This window comes from Lagopus muta, chromosome 1 (genome assembly GCF_023343835.1).
Source record: "Lagopus muta isolate bLagMut1 chromosome 1, bLagMut1 primary, whole genome shotgun sequence".
Taxonomy (NCBI): domain Eukaryota; kingdom Metazoa; phylum Chordata; class Aves; order Galliformes; family Phasianidae; genus Lagopus; species Lagopus muta.
Genome location: NC_064433.1, coordinates 107,568,127 through 107,584,028, shown reverse-complemented (window position 1 = coordinate 107,584,028; position 15,902 = coordinate 107,568,127). Strand labels below are relative to the sequence as shown.

General features: G+C 38.9%; 1 protein-coding gene across 6 annotated transcripts in view; it reads left to right on the top strand.

Moving 5' to 3' along the window:
* The window catches only part of DSCAM (DS cell adhesion molecule), a 461,629-nt gene that overhangs the window by 292,804 nt on the left and 152,923 nt on the right, over window positions 1-15,902 (top strand). For all 6 annotated transcript variants that reach the window (XM_048966682.1, XM_048966667.1, XM_048966692.1 and 3 more), the window contains 3 exons: window positions 239-535; window positions 1,332-1,607; window positions 14,788-15,066. In XM_048966682.1, coding sequence (XP_048822639.1) covers window positions 239-535; window positions 1,332-1,607; window positions 14,788-15,066 — 852 coding nt within the window. The remainder of the gene's footprint in view (window positions 1-238; window positions 536-1,331; window positions 1,608-14,787; window positions 15,067-15,902) is intronic.

Genomic DNA, 15,902 nt, shown 5'->3' with positions numbered 1-15,902 from the left:
CTGAGTGGAATTCACTATTGAGTTTCTTAGTGATGATAAAGAAACTTTCAGTAAGGAAAGAATTCCGTAAGTAATCTACCAAAGTTTGTTTCCATCTCTCAATAATTAAACTTATGTCCAGGAATACAGTTATTTACATGTCTTCTAAAAAAGATTTTGTCTTGTGACAAGCTTCAGGATAGAGGAAACAGCTTTACAGCATGTAAGCATTCTTCTCTTCCTTTTCTTACTTTGGCAGATGGTACTCCCAAAATCATTTCTGCCTTCAGTGAGAAAGTGGTGAGTCCGGGCGAGCCAGTCTCCCTTATGTGCAATGTGAAGGGGACCCCCTTGCCTACCATCACTTGGACACTGGATGAAGATCCCATTGTGAAGGATGGCAGTCATCGTATCAGCCAGATTATCACCTCTGAAGGGAATGTGGTCAGTTACCTGAACATCTCTAACACTCAGGTTCGAGATGGTGGAGTTTATCGCTGTACTGCCAACAACTCTGCTGGAGTCGTCCTGTACCAGGCTCGAATAAACGTAAGAGGTGCTTGTCAAATCAGCTCCTCAAAAAAACACACATAACTCATTGTAGTGGAGAAAAAGATTGTTGCATGTGTTGAAAAGAGTCTTGGAATGCCAAAACCAACTTACTGTTTTCCCTCTCCTTTTCTTCCTCTTCTCTTTTTTTCCAACCTGCCTTCCCAGACCCAGAAAATGTATGATGTGGTTAAACTTTGGAAGACTTCTCTTTGTGTTCTGTAGTCTCTTTTTCGTGTACTCATCATTACTAATTCATATTTTCTTTACTTTAGTCCTGTTGTGCATGTTTTTTCTTTTCCTTTCCTCCTTTACTTGTCCAGCATTGATTGTAATTATTCATGTATACTATACTTTACCTTGCATTTCTAGCTTTACATGGCATAATACCCATCGTCATGGTATTATACTTCATATATGTCAAAATAAATGCTAAGTTTGTCAGTGTTCTCATGTGTAACAGAATTTTAGCTTTGTATCAGTGCTAGTATTTCACATTAATTAAATCATCCTCAGACTTTTAATTTGTAATGCCGCAAAGATTTTATCAGACGAGTGTTGGATAATGCAAACATATACCCCCACATAATTAGTATGTATGCTGCAGGGTGAGGAAAAACTAGAGCACACAAAGATTAGGGAAACTGCTTAAATGGCTCTTATAAGCAGAAACTGTCAAATACTAAGTGTTGTACAAGCCACATTTGTAAATGTCATTAACATTGGTATATTCAGAAAAAAAAAGAAGTCTATTTTCTCAAACAAACGTGCCTATATTCACGAGTTCCTTTTTACTTTCCCAGGGCCAGCAAGCATTCGACCAATGAAAAACATCACAGCAATAGCGGGACGGGACACCTACATCCACTGTCGTGTAATAGGCTACCCGTATTACTCCATCAAGTGGTACAAGAACTCTAACCTGCTTCCCTTTAACCATCGTCAAGTGGCTTTTGAGAACAATGGGACATTGAAGCTTTCAGATGTGCAGAAGGAGGTAGATGAGGGTGAATACACATGTAATGTCCTTGTTCAGCCCCAGCTGTCCACCAGCCAGAGTGTTCACGTGACAGTGAAAGGTAAGGGTAACTTGGAGAACTCGAGCTGGGGTAATGGCTTGTAGTTTATAGAAATGCAAGACAGAGCATGTAAGATTATCTTGTCAGTTAGATAACGAATCCTTAAGATGATTAATCCAGATTTCTGTTCATTTGTAATGATGACGTAAATAATAATCAGGCACTATTTCTTGCCTTGCTTCTTGCTTGCTTCCTTGATTTTTACCCTCCTTTATTCAATTAAGAGATCATTGCTTATTAACAGGAGACTGCTTCTTAATGGGAAACAAGCTTTCTGTTGTCAGTTTTTGTGACAGCAATTTGGTCAGCAAATGAATACTTTGTGACCTAAATTTCACTGGTGACTCTTTTTTCTGCTAAGTGGCTGTCTACATTTTCATTAGTCAATAACTTTCTAACTTTAAACAAGATTAGAATTTTGAAGCATGTTTTTCCATCAATAAACAAGAGACAGGACCTACAAACATTAATTGTTATTAAGCAGGTTTTTCTGACTGTCCTTGCTGCTGTAGAAAGTTAGTACTATAAATAAATTCTAACAGGATGTTTAAAATCTATTAACATAGTCCCAAATGAGGATAAGCTTAAGTACTTCAGAAATAAATGAGAACAGAAATTTTCCTAGCACTATGTTCAGACTATTCTGATCTTGGTAATGGTCAGACCTATTCACAGGGACGCAAAAGACATAAAACCTTACTGGAGTTGCACTTGGTTTTGAGCAACAGGACCACTCTACAGTCCACCCATGAGAGCCTGTAGGATGAAGTGTAATTTCACCATTCTTGAAGTTCTTCGGAGCTTTTCCTTGGCTCTTTTTCTTTTGGTGGTAGAGAGGAGAGAAGAAGTCAATTTCTGCATCTGTTCTCAGATAAGAAACAGAGATCACAAGTAAAATTGCTTTGTTACAGACATCTGAGCCTTTATTTTCTTTCTCTTTGGTTTGTTTAGCTCTTTCTTGTTTTCAATCTGAAATGAAGTGATTGTTAATTATTTCAAGAGGTCAGGAGATTAGCCATAAGCTACTAGCAATTTGTTCTGTGAAAGACGTAACATCTTACACACCTGAGACCAACAGGACCACTGATCATATCATGTATCATGAAAAGCTAATGTAACCATTTATTTTAACGCATCTGGTGTCTTGCTTGACGTCACAAAAATATTGCAGATCTATTGAGGGAGCTGAAGAAATGTGTCCTGAGTTAGTTAATTGTGTTGCTATTGCACTGAGAGCTTAATGTGGTAAATCTGGTGAGGAATGCTGCCTCTTAAATGATACCTTTCTTCAAGTGATGGTAAAAATGAATATAGCCATGTAAAATAATCCAGTGGTCCATCCTTGGCTTGAGCAGTTACATAACATTACTAGTCACTGGGAATGTTAGGTGCAGTATTGTTGTTACTTCCGTTAGTTACAGATTGCAAATTTGACAATTCCACCTTAGAATGCAAATTGGTCAGTCCCATCAATGATTATCCCTCTATCAGTGATGTTGCATCCTACAGCTTGAAGATATTCTGCCTTAGTCTGAATATTCAACTGCCAGAGCTGTTGGCAGGTCATAAATCTGAAAGTGACTGTGTGTGGTCTGAATAACTAACATAAAAATGTGATTCATTCAAAGAGTGGGTGAGATGCCACTGCACCTGTGATACGGGCTTCCCCTGCACGTGGTCTAAAGGCAGATGCACTGGAACAGTGCAAGTTGCAATATGAATGGTGAATTGCAATGTGATTTGCACATGCAAAACAGATGTGTTAGTGAGGATCATATGTATTCCTCTGGAGCTGCCAAAGTTGGCTGCAGAGACTGTGCTAGGCAGTCAGCAAGCCCTGTCTTGCCAAGACATTGTTTAAAGAGGTTACTTTCCTGACCTCATATGCTAAACCCAAAATATCAAAGCTTAGCTTCGTATTAATAAACCCCAAAAGTTCTCAAGGTTCTGTGGCTGGAGGTTAGTACTGTACAATGTTTGCTGAAATAGTTAGATATTATTTTGTTCCATAACCACACTGTGATTTCATCCAACTTATTAGCAGATTGTAGAATCATGCAATCACCAAGGTTGGAAAAGAACTCTAAGATCATCCAGTCCAACCGTCCACCTATCACCAATATTTTCCACTAAACCATGTCCCTTAGTACAACATCTGAACATTTCTTGAACACCTCCAGGGATGGTTAGTCAGCCATGGCTTGCTTCAAAATATTGCTAATGTTCATGCTGTCATTTTTCTTTTATGAATTCCTAAGGGAATGTGATGAGTTTTCAGACACTTACAGTTTATTCCAAGAAATACGAACTATGGCTCTGCTTGCATTGTTTAGAAGAACTGTGAGATATGACATTGTAAGAGGAGTTAATGTCAGTGCCAAAATCTCCTTATTTTATGATTCAACTTCTCGTATTATCACTCCACTTATTTAATCTCCAGAGAAACAGAGGGAGGATTATTGCTTGTGTTCAACACTGGGTCCTTTGGTTTGTTCTTATTTCCGCTACAAGCTTACTGGGTGACCCCAGACCAGTTTTTAAGAATAGGTGATACTTAATGAACTGTAACTTTGTATTTTGTTTCCTTCATATTCTGTTCCGAAGACATAATTACCAGTTTCCTCATGAATTTTTCTGAACTGATCATCTGTGGCATCAGAGTACTTCAGAACTGAGTCCCTTTTCAAAACCCACCTGGGCGTTTAGGATCTCTTTGGAAAATGGCAGCTGTGGCACAAACTAAATCTTTATCTACATATTTTTTGTGTTCAATTTCAGAAGCTTATAGCTTGATTTTTTTTTTTCCAGTTTACTTGCTTTTGTAAAGCATTTGTATGCACAGAGCACAGCTCCAGTTGAAATATATATGCTTCTCCAAGTTCTTTGTCTTTCTTAAACAAGTCCCATTATGCAGACTGGTTACCCACTGGGAAAGATGGACTGAAGTCATTTAATTATCATCATCTCAGAGATCCATGACAAAGGTAGATACAGAATTTGGCTCTACAGGGAAGCACTTTTCTGCATTATGTATACAAGTGGCCATTCTTGTCTGCTATCCTCTGCCTCATTTACACCCATTTTCCAAATTTTCTAGTATATAAAGCATCCTCTTTCTGTCTTGAATGAAGTTGCATCAAAAGCACCATTCAAATAAAGATATTCAACAGCATGAGCATGTAATTAAATACAAAAGGATTGCCCATTCTGTAGAGTATTTTGAGATATTTATAAGTATCCAAATGAAAGCAAATTCTTGAGGATATTCTTTAGAAATCACTGTAAGATCTCAGAACAGAAAGTTTCACGACAAACTTCTGAATGAAATCCTGACTGCCAGAGAACTAGAGTTTGCTCTGCACCTGGCAGGCTGTCAGGAAGCCAAAAGGTTGAATCTGGGCCTATCATCTCTCTATTATTTGACCTTGAGGCAGGTATTTCTTTTCACTGTTGATCAGAGGAATCACTTCAAGATTACATTAAATCTGCTGCAGCATTTTTAGGAAGATCTGATATTCTTGACCACATGGGCACATACTCTAAAGGCCTGCATTGCCAAATGACTGGGCCAGAGATACATGGCATGTCATTTTCTCCATCCCTTGCCTGTTGACGTGAGGAATCAAACTCTGTAACCCAAGTAAGATTACAAAGCAGGTACCGTTTATTCAGTGCTGCGCGGACACTGGGTGCAAGGGGGATAGATCCACCTAATTTGCACACTGTCTGGAGAAACCATGGTACAGATATAGGCAAAACTAATATATAATCAATAGTTTTCTCAGAATTCAGATACATAATCATTACACCCCCGAGAGTTCATTAGCATGCAGACCCTCCCCTCTTGTGCGTGCATAGTGGGTCGTGGGATGAAGATTTGTTGTTTTTCTTGCGAAGGCTTCTGGCCTTTCTCACTGTAAACTCCTGGCCTTTCAGGGGGTATCCCCCCAAACCAGTTTCTTCTTGCCCCATGGACATCTAATCACCTCCCTGCCAAATGTCCTTGGGCTGTTCTCAAACCTTTATCTTTATGGCCTTCTGTATGGCAACTGCTGAGTTACGGCCTGAACCTCTGATTGATCACCTGAGGTGAGCCATGAGTCAGCCAGAGGAGCACAGGTGAAGGCAATTCAGCTGTGCTGCCGGAAGGGGTGGAGCCAGGCTCCACCCCTCCTGGACCTATTTAAGAGCTGGCTACCAGAGGGGAAGGATCTCTTCTGGAGATCCTCCTCTGATATCTTCTAGTGAGCTCAACCCAAGGGTAAGCTCTTCTACTTATTCTCTTTTGTGATCCCTGTTTGTTTTGCCTTACTCTTTTGATTATATTGCAATTATAACATCTTGGTTATACACCTTCATCCCCCTTACTATCCCAGTCACAGTGTCTGCTATCCCTTATTTTCTAACAAGCTCTACATTCTTGCTTCTATAAACTATCTCTAACTATTCCCCTTTACCCCCCTTATTCTCAGTCACTGTGAAGCCTTCTTGCCTTTTTACTTTCACTTGTGGGGCCCGTCTCACCTTTCACCTGTCCATTGTCTCTGGATCTGAATCTTGGAAGCTAGCAATCCTGTAAGATAACTGATGGAAATTTGACTGAATATGCTGGCAGGAAAATAAGCAGGTTTCTGCTTGGCAGACGCAGCACTGTTGGAACTGTGCCTGAGTCCTAGAGGAGCATTTTGGAAATCAAGCCATCTTGGCATTTATTTTTTTCATTTAGACAAATGAATTGGCCAGCTCTGATTTCTGACAACAGTGATGAAATCTACCCACAATGTAATGCATACATAAATGGGTGAGGCTATGGCTCTACATTCATACTGAATTTCTGATATTTCTTACCTGTCAGATGCTTGTCTTTACAGCTGTAATCACCTTTCAGTATGTTTTACTTTGGCCTGTGTTAAATGCAGTTTCCTTTTAGCTTTGTAGACTAAACTGAGCACCCTCTTCTTCTCCTTCTGTAAATGGAAACAGCATTTACTGACATCCTTAAAAGTACTCATCAAGACCAGCCTTGCTAAGGATACAGCATGGGTCCTTGCCAAAAACAAAATTATTCTTAGTAGCACTAGTTTCTCTGTCCTTATTTCACCCAGCTCTAGTGGTTTGCCAGTTCTTATACATCTGCTGACAGCAGAAGACTATTACAGGCTGATATCCTACATATAGGAGAAGAATATTCTGGAGAAGACATGGGCTTTTGATCAAAGTGTGATCTGTCTCCAGCTCGTCTTAATCCTTACTCTTCTGCTCTGCATTCCAAAACCAGTCTGCCCTCCACATCTTTCTCATCTCAGCCTTCATTTTCCCAGTGCCTTGTTCCCATGACTCAGAAGTGGTCTTTACCTTCAGAGCTCCCTGCATTCCTCTCTGCCAGCAGTTAGACTCCCTGCTTTCTGCCAGTCTTCATTTTCTCTATCTCCACTGGCTTCTAGTCTCTCTCTCCTTTGTGTTGTCTTCTCTCATTGATAGTTCTCTATCCCACCAAACTGCTTTTTTATTCTAACCTCACATCTCCAGCCATTTTCCAACTTCAATTTACCAGCCTTCACGATCTCTTGAATCCCATTGCAAGCCTGATCCCAACTTTTGATTTTCTTCTGCTTCTCCTAAGTCCAATTCTGCAAGCCCCTTTTCTTATCCTGGGCAATGTTGTGAGTTTCTGCTCCATTGCTTGCTGCTGTTGTCTGCATGCCCAGTAAGAGAGGCTGGTTTTCCTTTCTGTTTTGTTGGCCCCATGATCTCCCCTATTCCTCTGTACATTCAAATTTGGGCACTCTTTTGATGACTTTCCGTAGGAACAGCAAGGGCATTTGATGCTTGTGTCTTTGCCCGCTGAACATGAAAGCCATGGTGAGGCTACTCAGATTTTCACAATGGCTTTTTATTTATTTATTTTCTTTTAAGGTATGATGAAAATGCAGTATATCCTTACATTTCAACTCTCTCTGCCTATTCTCGGAAGTGACCAGACAGCTGTAGCTGCAACCTTCCAGCTGAAATGACTCAGCCTGAGGCAGACACCTGGCCTGGAAAAGTGCTATCCAAACAAAAGTCAAATTGCAAGCAAATAAAAGTAAAAATAAAAGTAGTCTTAAAATGGGAAGTGTTGTCAGACAAAATAAGGGGTTATATTACACACCCCATCTGTAAGTTTCATATTTCCACTGAAAAACAATCCTACTAGAGGCAAGGTGGTAAAATAATAATAGCAATATCAATTCTACAGGATTTGTTGGATCTGGAAACATTTTAAAAGCAGGACTGAGTCATTATCTTTTGTTTTGTTTTGTAATTTATAGTTTTCTCGGCTATAGTAAAAGTTATCAGTATTAAGTGGTGATGTTCTTTTCATCTGTCTCATGAGACACTCTTCTCATATGAACAGCCCGCTGCTATTCACACTTCTCAGACACAAATTAATTGATAAAGAAGCCCCAGTGAGGAATGATGCAGCATCAAAAAAAAAAAAAAAAAAAAGTATGGTGCTCAAAAGTGCTTTTTCTGATCTTGCAGAGATTATGGTATGCCATTGATTTAGGAAGTATCTTCTTTTCTGATGGTGAAGTGATAGCACTTCACCTGTTGTGAACTGCAAGAAATTGTAGTTGCCTGTTTCTTTTCAGAAAACATGCAAACCTAACAGAGGATTTCTAAAAAAAACTTAATTTTTCAACTATTTGAATAGATTCTTTACATTTTTCCCAGGAAGTATCCATCTTTTCCTAATATGCAAAATGTTATTGGTGGATTTGAATTGCAGATCAGTGGGCTCTTCTGACTACTGAAAACTGCAGACACAGTAGGGGAAAATCTCCAAGAGGGAGTCTTTCATTGCTCCTTTGGACGATTGTGCACACTGTCATCAGACAGTCTGCTAATTTCTTTATGCTTCATGCAATCTACAGTGTGGATTAGATGAAGTGTGAATTCAGCTTTGTACCTATATGTAAGATATAACTTCTCATGCATTATTTATTGAATGTTGCCAATGGTTTGAATGAAAAAACTTCTGGTTTTGAGATCCTTCAGACACTTCTTTCATTATACTTCCTGCATTTCTTTCTCTCCAGTGCAATACCTTTTTGAATCCCTCTGAGCTTATACACCCTTCAGGAAGAAATAATCAGATCTTCCAAAGTAACTGGAATTGTCATATGCATAAATCAGAAAAGTGCTGTGTGATGAGAATGGGTGTCCAGTCACAGAAAAGATCCTGCAAAATCCACTTAAAAGTCCTCCACAGAAAACAATGTGGAACAAGCCTTAATACTTGAATAAGAGTTCAAGACTTACCTGTATATTTAAACTTGGGTTCTTCCAAAGCTAACACTCTTCTGTCTTAGAATGCAGCTGTCTCTAGTTTCTGTTTGGAAAAAGCCATGCTCTTTCTCTTTTTGCATTCAGTTATATTTGAAATACTTATATATACATTTGTTAGAATTGTTCTTAGAAATGCTAATCACTTTATTTCTAGTTGGTTTGTGTAGCAATGTGTATAAGTCCAGATAGTAAGTGTGTATAGAAAGCAAGTGTGCACGAACACAAGAATGGAAGTATGGAGTATGCTGCCCTAACTTGAAATCAGAACACAGTACAAAGGATGTGCAGAAAACAGGACACCAATACTGTGGTAACAGAAGGGTGGTGTAAAATTAGCTCCTTGTGTGCAATCATAGAATACTGGTGAAGGAGAAGTTAGTATGAAGCCAGTCAAACTACTTATTGGAATAATTTTCAAAGCACAAAGTCCTTCTCTTTCAGAAGGTTTCAGAAGGTTGAAGTCCTCTCTCTTTCAAATCTGGAACTTTTGGTTCCAGTGATTTAGTTGTGTTCAGCTTTTCACAGTGTTACCTGAGGACAGAGATCACTTTAGATCACAGGGGCTAAATAAGAGCTATAGCTCAGGACAAAGTTCTAAAAGCGTATGAAAAGTAGTGGACTGGGTGAGTGCTTCTAGATAATGCACAACCTGCAAGATGGGCTTTTTGTCACAGGGCACTTTAACAATGAATGTAACAGCTTGTTGTATGTACTCTTGCATTTACCCTATGGCCACAACAAAAATGTTTCCTCTTTAAAAAATGCATAAGCAAATGCATCCCCTTGGGCAGAGAACGTACTGCCTTCATTCTAGGCTTACAGGGTGTGATCCCTTCCCCTCACAACAGAGGCTAAAATGGGGTGATCTGATAGATAGGTGAAGCAGTCTTGGCTTCTGCATAGCGTTTTAACTGATCCCTTGTTTTGAGGGAGTTCTCAGAACAGTATTGTATTGCAGAGAGAAGAAGTGGGGACTGAGGCTGGAGAAGGTGCACAGCAGCATTTGCTCTGTGATACAGTTGTGGTAAGATTTTGAAGAATTTTGGATACTGGGTCAGTTTTGGTAACTAATGAACCTACAAGCACATGGAAACATTGTGAACAGCAAAGACATTATAGATAGTGATTTGGTTCTTTTATTTCCAATGCATACATTTAGGTCTGTAGAATATAACAGTATTTGCTCTTTTCAAGACAGGATGCATTAGCAGTCAATGAGGGAACACACTATGTGTCTCGGATCAGTAAATGCCATTGACAGTTCAGTGAATGACGTGCCCTACTGATAAAGCCCAATAAATAAAAGAGAGAAGCAGAAGAATCCCACAAGGGATGGAGATGTTTAGGTGAAACAGTCAATGGCTGGCTAAACCATGACTAGGATCTGTGCAAATACAAAGCAGTTTTGGCTTTTGCAGTCCTAGTGCATGAAATCTTGGTTTACATGGCTTCTTTGAGATCTTCTATGAATGCTCTGAAAGTTATCCTTCCTATTTTATGATACTGGCCTACAGTGTCAGAGGCAGATTGTTAGTAGGATGGCAGTAAAGGCTGAACCTTCCATCAGTATTCCATTACATTTTGTTATTGTGTGACTGATGGCAGCAGAAGGGCAGTCTGACACAGTGGCATCTGAAGTGAATACTGTGTACGAAGCAAAGATGTGTCAGAATGCGTGCAGAAAAATGACACCCATTGACATTCACTGACACCTGCTGAATGTTTATGGAGACCAAACAGTGGATGTGAGAGCAGTGAGGTGGTGAGTGATGCATTTCAGCAGTGGCAAAAGTGACAGTAGGTCTCCTCTGCTGATGCAGGTTGTTGTGAGTGTGGCATGCAGGCTCTTGTTCATCACTGGTGAAAATGCACAGCTAATGGTGCTGACTGTGCTGACAAATAGTGTTTTGAGGCTGAGAATTTACTCTATCAAAGTGTGTTATTGTGCTCTTTGTATGTGTTGTAGTTTCCACGGAAATAAATCAGAGGTGTTACGTTCAGAGTGACCTACATAGTTTGTAGCTATTACTTTGCATCAGCCAATGTTGTGTGTATTCATTGCTAAAGTTATGTCATAGTGTGGGCTCCTCCAACAGAGTTATTGCATGAAAATCATTTAGAGAGCAGTTTCTAGTGATAAACAGGAGAACACAAGAGAGCAATGGTGTGTTCACAAAACTGCTGCAGAAAACAAAGCATCTGCAGGATGTTCTGTTTTAGTGAATCATCTGAGCAGTTTCTTCCAACATAACTCCCACAAAACAGAGGGCAAAAAATTAAGGATGTTCCTCTGCTAATGGAGAGCATCATGGAAGCCTTCTTTTACAGTGATCTCCCAGAGGCACAGGAGATGTTGCTAGGGCACAAAAATATCATTTAAATCTTATACATTAACAGTAATGAGACTGGCCCATAATCCTCTTTTTAAATAGACACTTAATTCAAGCACTCATCAATAAAGCATCCCCAAGCCATTGCATTCAATTGCATAGAGCACAGATTGTCTTTTGACTGTTGTGAGTAAGGGAAGAAACATCCCTTTCAAATACACAACACATATGCACATAAAACCCTTTCTGTATATGGGTAATATGTAACATGTTATATGAAGTAAAATAATTTAGCAAACAAAATTGAATAGAAACTCTGAAATATAGTGAAACAAAAGCTACACATAGAAAAGAAAAATACTGTGATACACCTTAAAGTATTTAAAATACATTTTAATATATCTGTCCTATGGTAACTTTTCTCTAAGATTTGAAGTAGTGTACACGCATCCTACTTTTTTGTGCTTTTTGTCAATGATACAATTTTTTTTACTATACAATTTTACCAAAAATTCTCAAAGTATGCTGGTTAATTAAGCCAGATATTTCATATTGTTTGTCAGCTTTTTTACTTCAGAAATACATATGGCAACTTTTGATTTAAATGACTTCAGATATGTTTTGTTCTCTTTCTATGCTTTTAGTAAGTGATTTTTGGTGATTTTTCCCATCTTCAAATTAGCAAGAAGACCTGTATTAGGTCACATTATCAACCCAAAACAGTAAATACTGTAGCTGAAAAGCATTATTCCATACTTTGAAGTATGGAGATACCATACTTTGAAGAATACCCCTTGAGTATTTACTTTTTTAAAGTACTGATTTTAAATTACACACTGCTTTTCAAAATAACCTCCTTGTCAGGAGTGCAAGCTGCTGCAGGTTGAATATACATTATATATTACGAGGCAGAAATAAATGTTGGTATCTTCAGTATCTTAAAAACCTGGGCAGAGGGAAAATGTGCTGCCTATAAATATTTTAACCGGTATACGAAATGCTCTGCAGGCTGTTGCTTGAATTTTAGAGTCAGTAAGTGTAACCTTGCCAATCAATATTTTGTGGAAAAAAATACTTCAATGTGACTTCATGATCTTGCTCGTGGTTTTCTTCATTGGGGAGCTGGAGGGTCAAGATGCACTGAACAATCCTTGAGAAGTATGTTATCTTATTCCTGGTATATTTTTGTCTATGAAAGATAAGTTCAAGTCTCTTACATGCTCAGCAGAAAATACTGAAGCAGTTTGCTACTCTGCTCTGAATTTTAGCTTATCCTTGGTAATGATGCCTAGAGAGAAGAATTTAAGGGAACGTGCAGCAGAGATGTGCTGGCTAATACAGTCAGTGCAGGGGGTTTAGATAGCTGCACTTAGCAAGGGAAAACGTGTCAAAACCTCCTGAAAGTCCAGTACTAAAAATTCCTACTTACATTGTAAGCTCAGTGCTGCCCCTCCGCTCCGTGTGAGGAGCTGCAGCCGCCATCAGGCCTCCCCTCAGCTCCTCTGCCCTGGGCTGAGCTCAGCGAGGGGCCTCAGCCGCTCCTCACACACCTTGCCCTCAGAGCCTTCACCATATTTGGATGCTCTCCTTTAGACACTCTAACAGTTTCATGTCCTTCTTGTTACTGTGGTGTGCAAAATGATCTGTCAATGACTCAATGATCTGTCACATGAATGTCTTAGGTGCACTAAAGCAATTAGAAGAAGCAGGCAGATATTTTGTCACTCTGTGTAACACTAGGTCCCAAGAGAGAAAGAAAGAAGTGACAGAAAACCTATAGAAAGAAACTATTACACTCTGCATCTGTATATCTGAAGCCTGATTTAACCCCTTTGTGACAGACATGCACTGCCATAACATCTCCTCTTCAAATGGCATCGTGGCTTATTCTGGAAACAGCAGAGTTAACATCCTCTTGCACTGTTACGCTCACAGACACCAGCGTACATCACTGAACAACGCCTTTGCCATTCAGAGGGATTGGTATCACGTTTTTCATGAATGGCAGAGCAGCCAACAGGTGTGATGATGAAAGCAACAGCATCAAACTACTGTAATAATGGTTACAAATATCAGTCCCTATCATCCAGTAGGAAACTGGCAGAGGAGTAAAAAAATTGCTAAGAAAGTAAAAGAGGTGGCATACATTGCAACCATTTTTGAGAGCTTTTCTGCTTCTTTTCTACTTCAGTTTCTGTAAAAACAAAGCTTTCATTTTGCTAAAGGGTGGTAGAACAAAAGACACACAAGTAAGCACAGAGCCACCAGCTCTATTTTCTTCTGAAGCTAGCTAATATACAGCAGTATAAATGTTTCTCTGTGGATGTCCTTTGAACTTTCTTGTTAAAGATGTTCAAGTGTAAAGATGTACAAGTGTATAAGGACTGTATACAAGTAATCTCTCGGTCAAGAACAGGAATTGCACTCCTATTTCTAAGATACATAACTTCTAAGAGCCTTCTCTTTTAATAAATGAGTATCTGAGTATTGACTGCAAAGCTGGTTTTATAGTTCCCTCAGGAGAGACTGATGGAAAACTGTCAGATCAATCAATGCCCTGGTTGTTAGAGTGCTCCCCTGAGATTGGGAGAAGGTTCAGACTCCCACGGCTGGTTGTGTGTTTGATTCCCAATATGCATGACTTTTGGCAAATATTTCAAACAGCTGGGAGAAAGCAGGACATCTCCATTACTTCCTGTTTGTTTATTAAATCCAACTCATTGCTTTATTTGTTTTTATTGGAAGTACCTGAGAACAAAATATTTTCATTAAAGATAAATTATTTCCTATGATGGAAAAATAAAGGGGTGCCTATTTTATGTTATTTTGGTTTTTTTTCAACCACAGAATAATGAGGAAAAAAAGTAAAAAACACCATCAAGCAAAATACAGTTAGCAGTATTAAATGCCAACTTGAAAGTTTAGAAATCAGTTTTAATTAAAGTTTACTGCTGTATCAATACTATTTGTACCTTTTACTGCATAACTTCACACAGTCTTATTAAAAATTGTGCCTTGAATCAGAAAGAAAGTAAGTTCCAGGAAGAGTTTTAGAATCTTACACACCCTTTCATCACATTTCATAGGCAAACTGGAAATTCTTCTAGATCTATTCTGTGATCCTAAGCAAAGCCTTTTCCCCAGACTGTGAAAACTGGTGAGCTCATCCTGGACTACCTCAGGCAACCCCACATCTGCAGTCATGACCTGTCAGTGGGATTTTTTGAGGAAGGACTGATTGCTCTCACAGGATTCTGCCAATGATGATCTTTTGTGTCTAAAACCAGGATCTCACTGATTCTCATTTCTGCTTAATGCATTTGGTAGCCAAGAAAAAATCCATTTCAGAAAGGTATCTGCAAAAGATGTAACTTTTATTAGTTAAACAATACCCTGTGGCTGTTGATGGTATTGCTATCACATACTCAGTTTTGCACATACTAAATATCAGCTCCATTACAGCTTTTTCAGAAGTGAGATCGTACCTGCAATAGCTCCTCTTTTCTCTTTTGTTTCAGTTCCTCCTTTTATCCAGCCTTTCGAGTTCCCAAGGTTCTCCATCGGGCAGCGGGTCTTCATTCCCTGTGTGGTTGTCTCTGGAGATCTGCCCATCACCATCACCTGGCAAAAGGACGGCAGGCCCATCCCAGCCAGCCTTGGGGTGACCATTGACAACATTGACTTCACGAGCTCCTTACGGATTTCTAATCTTTCGCTGATGCACAATGGCAATTATACCTGTATAGCTAGAAATGATGCGGCAGCTGTGGAGCACCAAAGCCAATTAATTGTGAGAGGTAAGTAGACATAATTGGTTTGAAGGGCGCCAATTAAGTGGATTTCATCAGTATTTTGTAATGACATCTGTTTGATGGGAAGTATAAAATGGGAAAATGGTAATCTTATCATAAAAGACAACGCACAGAGAGGTGAAGCACAGAAACAACAAAAAAGACTTTTCTATCTAAAAGTAGTGAGTCTTGAAATTAATCAACAACCCTGAGTTGCAGAGTGTGAACAAGGTAGCCACAGCACTGACTTCCCAAACAACTTTGAGGAGCAAGCCCACTCCTTGGGATCAAGTGTTTCAAAGGATATCAAATTAATCTCTGTTATTTTTCTAGGCTGATTATCCTCATTTTTGATTTAGAGCTGCTTCTCATATAACATTACCTCAGTATAAAAGCAAAACATTTATAATGACGTTCTTTTTCTTCTTTGTGTTTATTACTCAAATAACATGATCCGTTTGCTCTTGCTCATTTCACAACATTTTTCCTTGAAATAAATGTGAATATAGAACTTCAGTAAGTAAATATTTTATATGAAGAAGATCTTTTAGAGAAATACTTCCCACATCTTACGCCTTTCAAGTCATACTTTGGCCAAATTCCCTAGAGAATATAACTTCTGATATATTTTAAAAGTCAGTGTGCAAAATTTAGTATGCACACTTAAAAAAAAAATAAAATAAAAAACAAAAAAACCTACTCCTTTTTCTTTCTGAAAGCTTTACAAACTGTTTTTAATTTTTCACTTTTTAATAAAGTAAAGCTATTACTTTCTTCTCCTGCCACTATCTCCTTCCCACCAAGCCATTAGACTCGTCAAAGTAAAGAGGCATACACTGTAA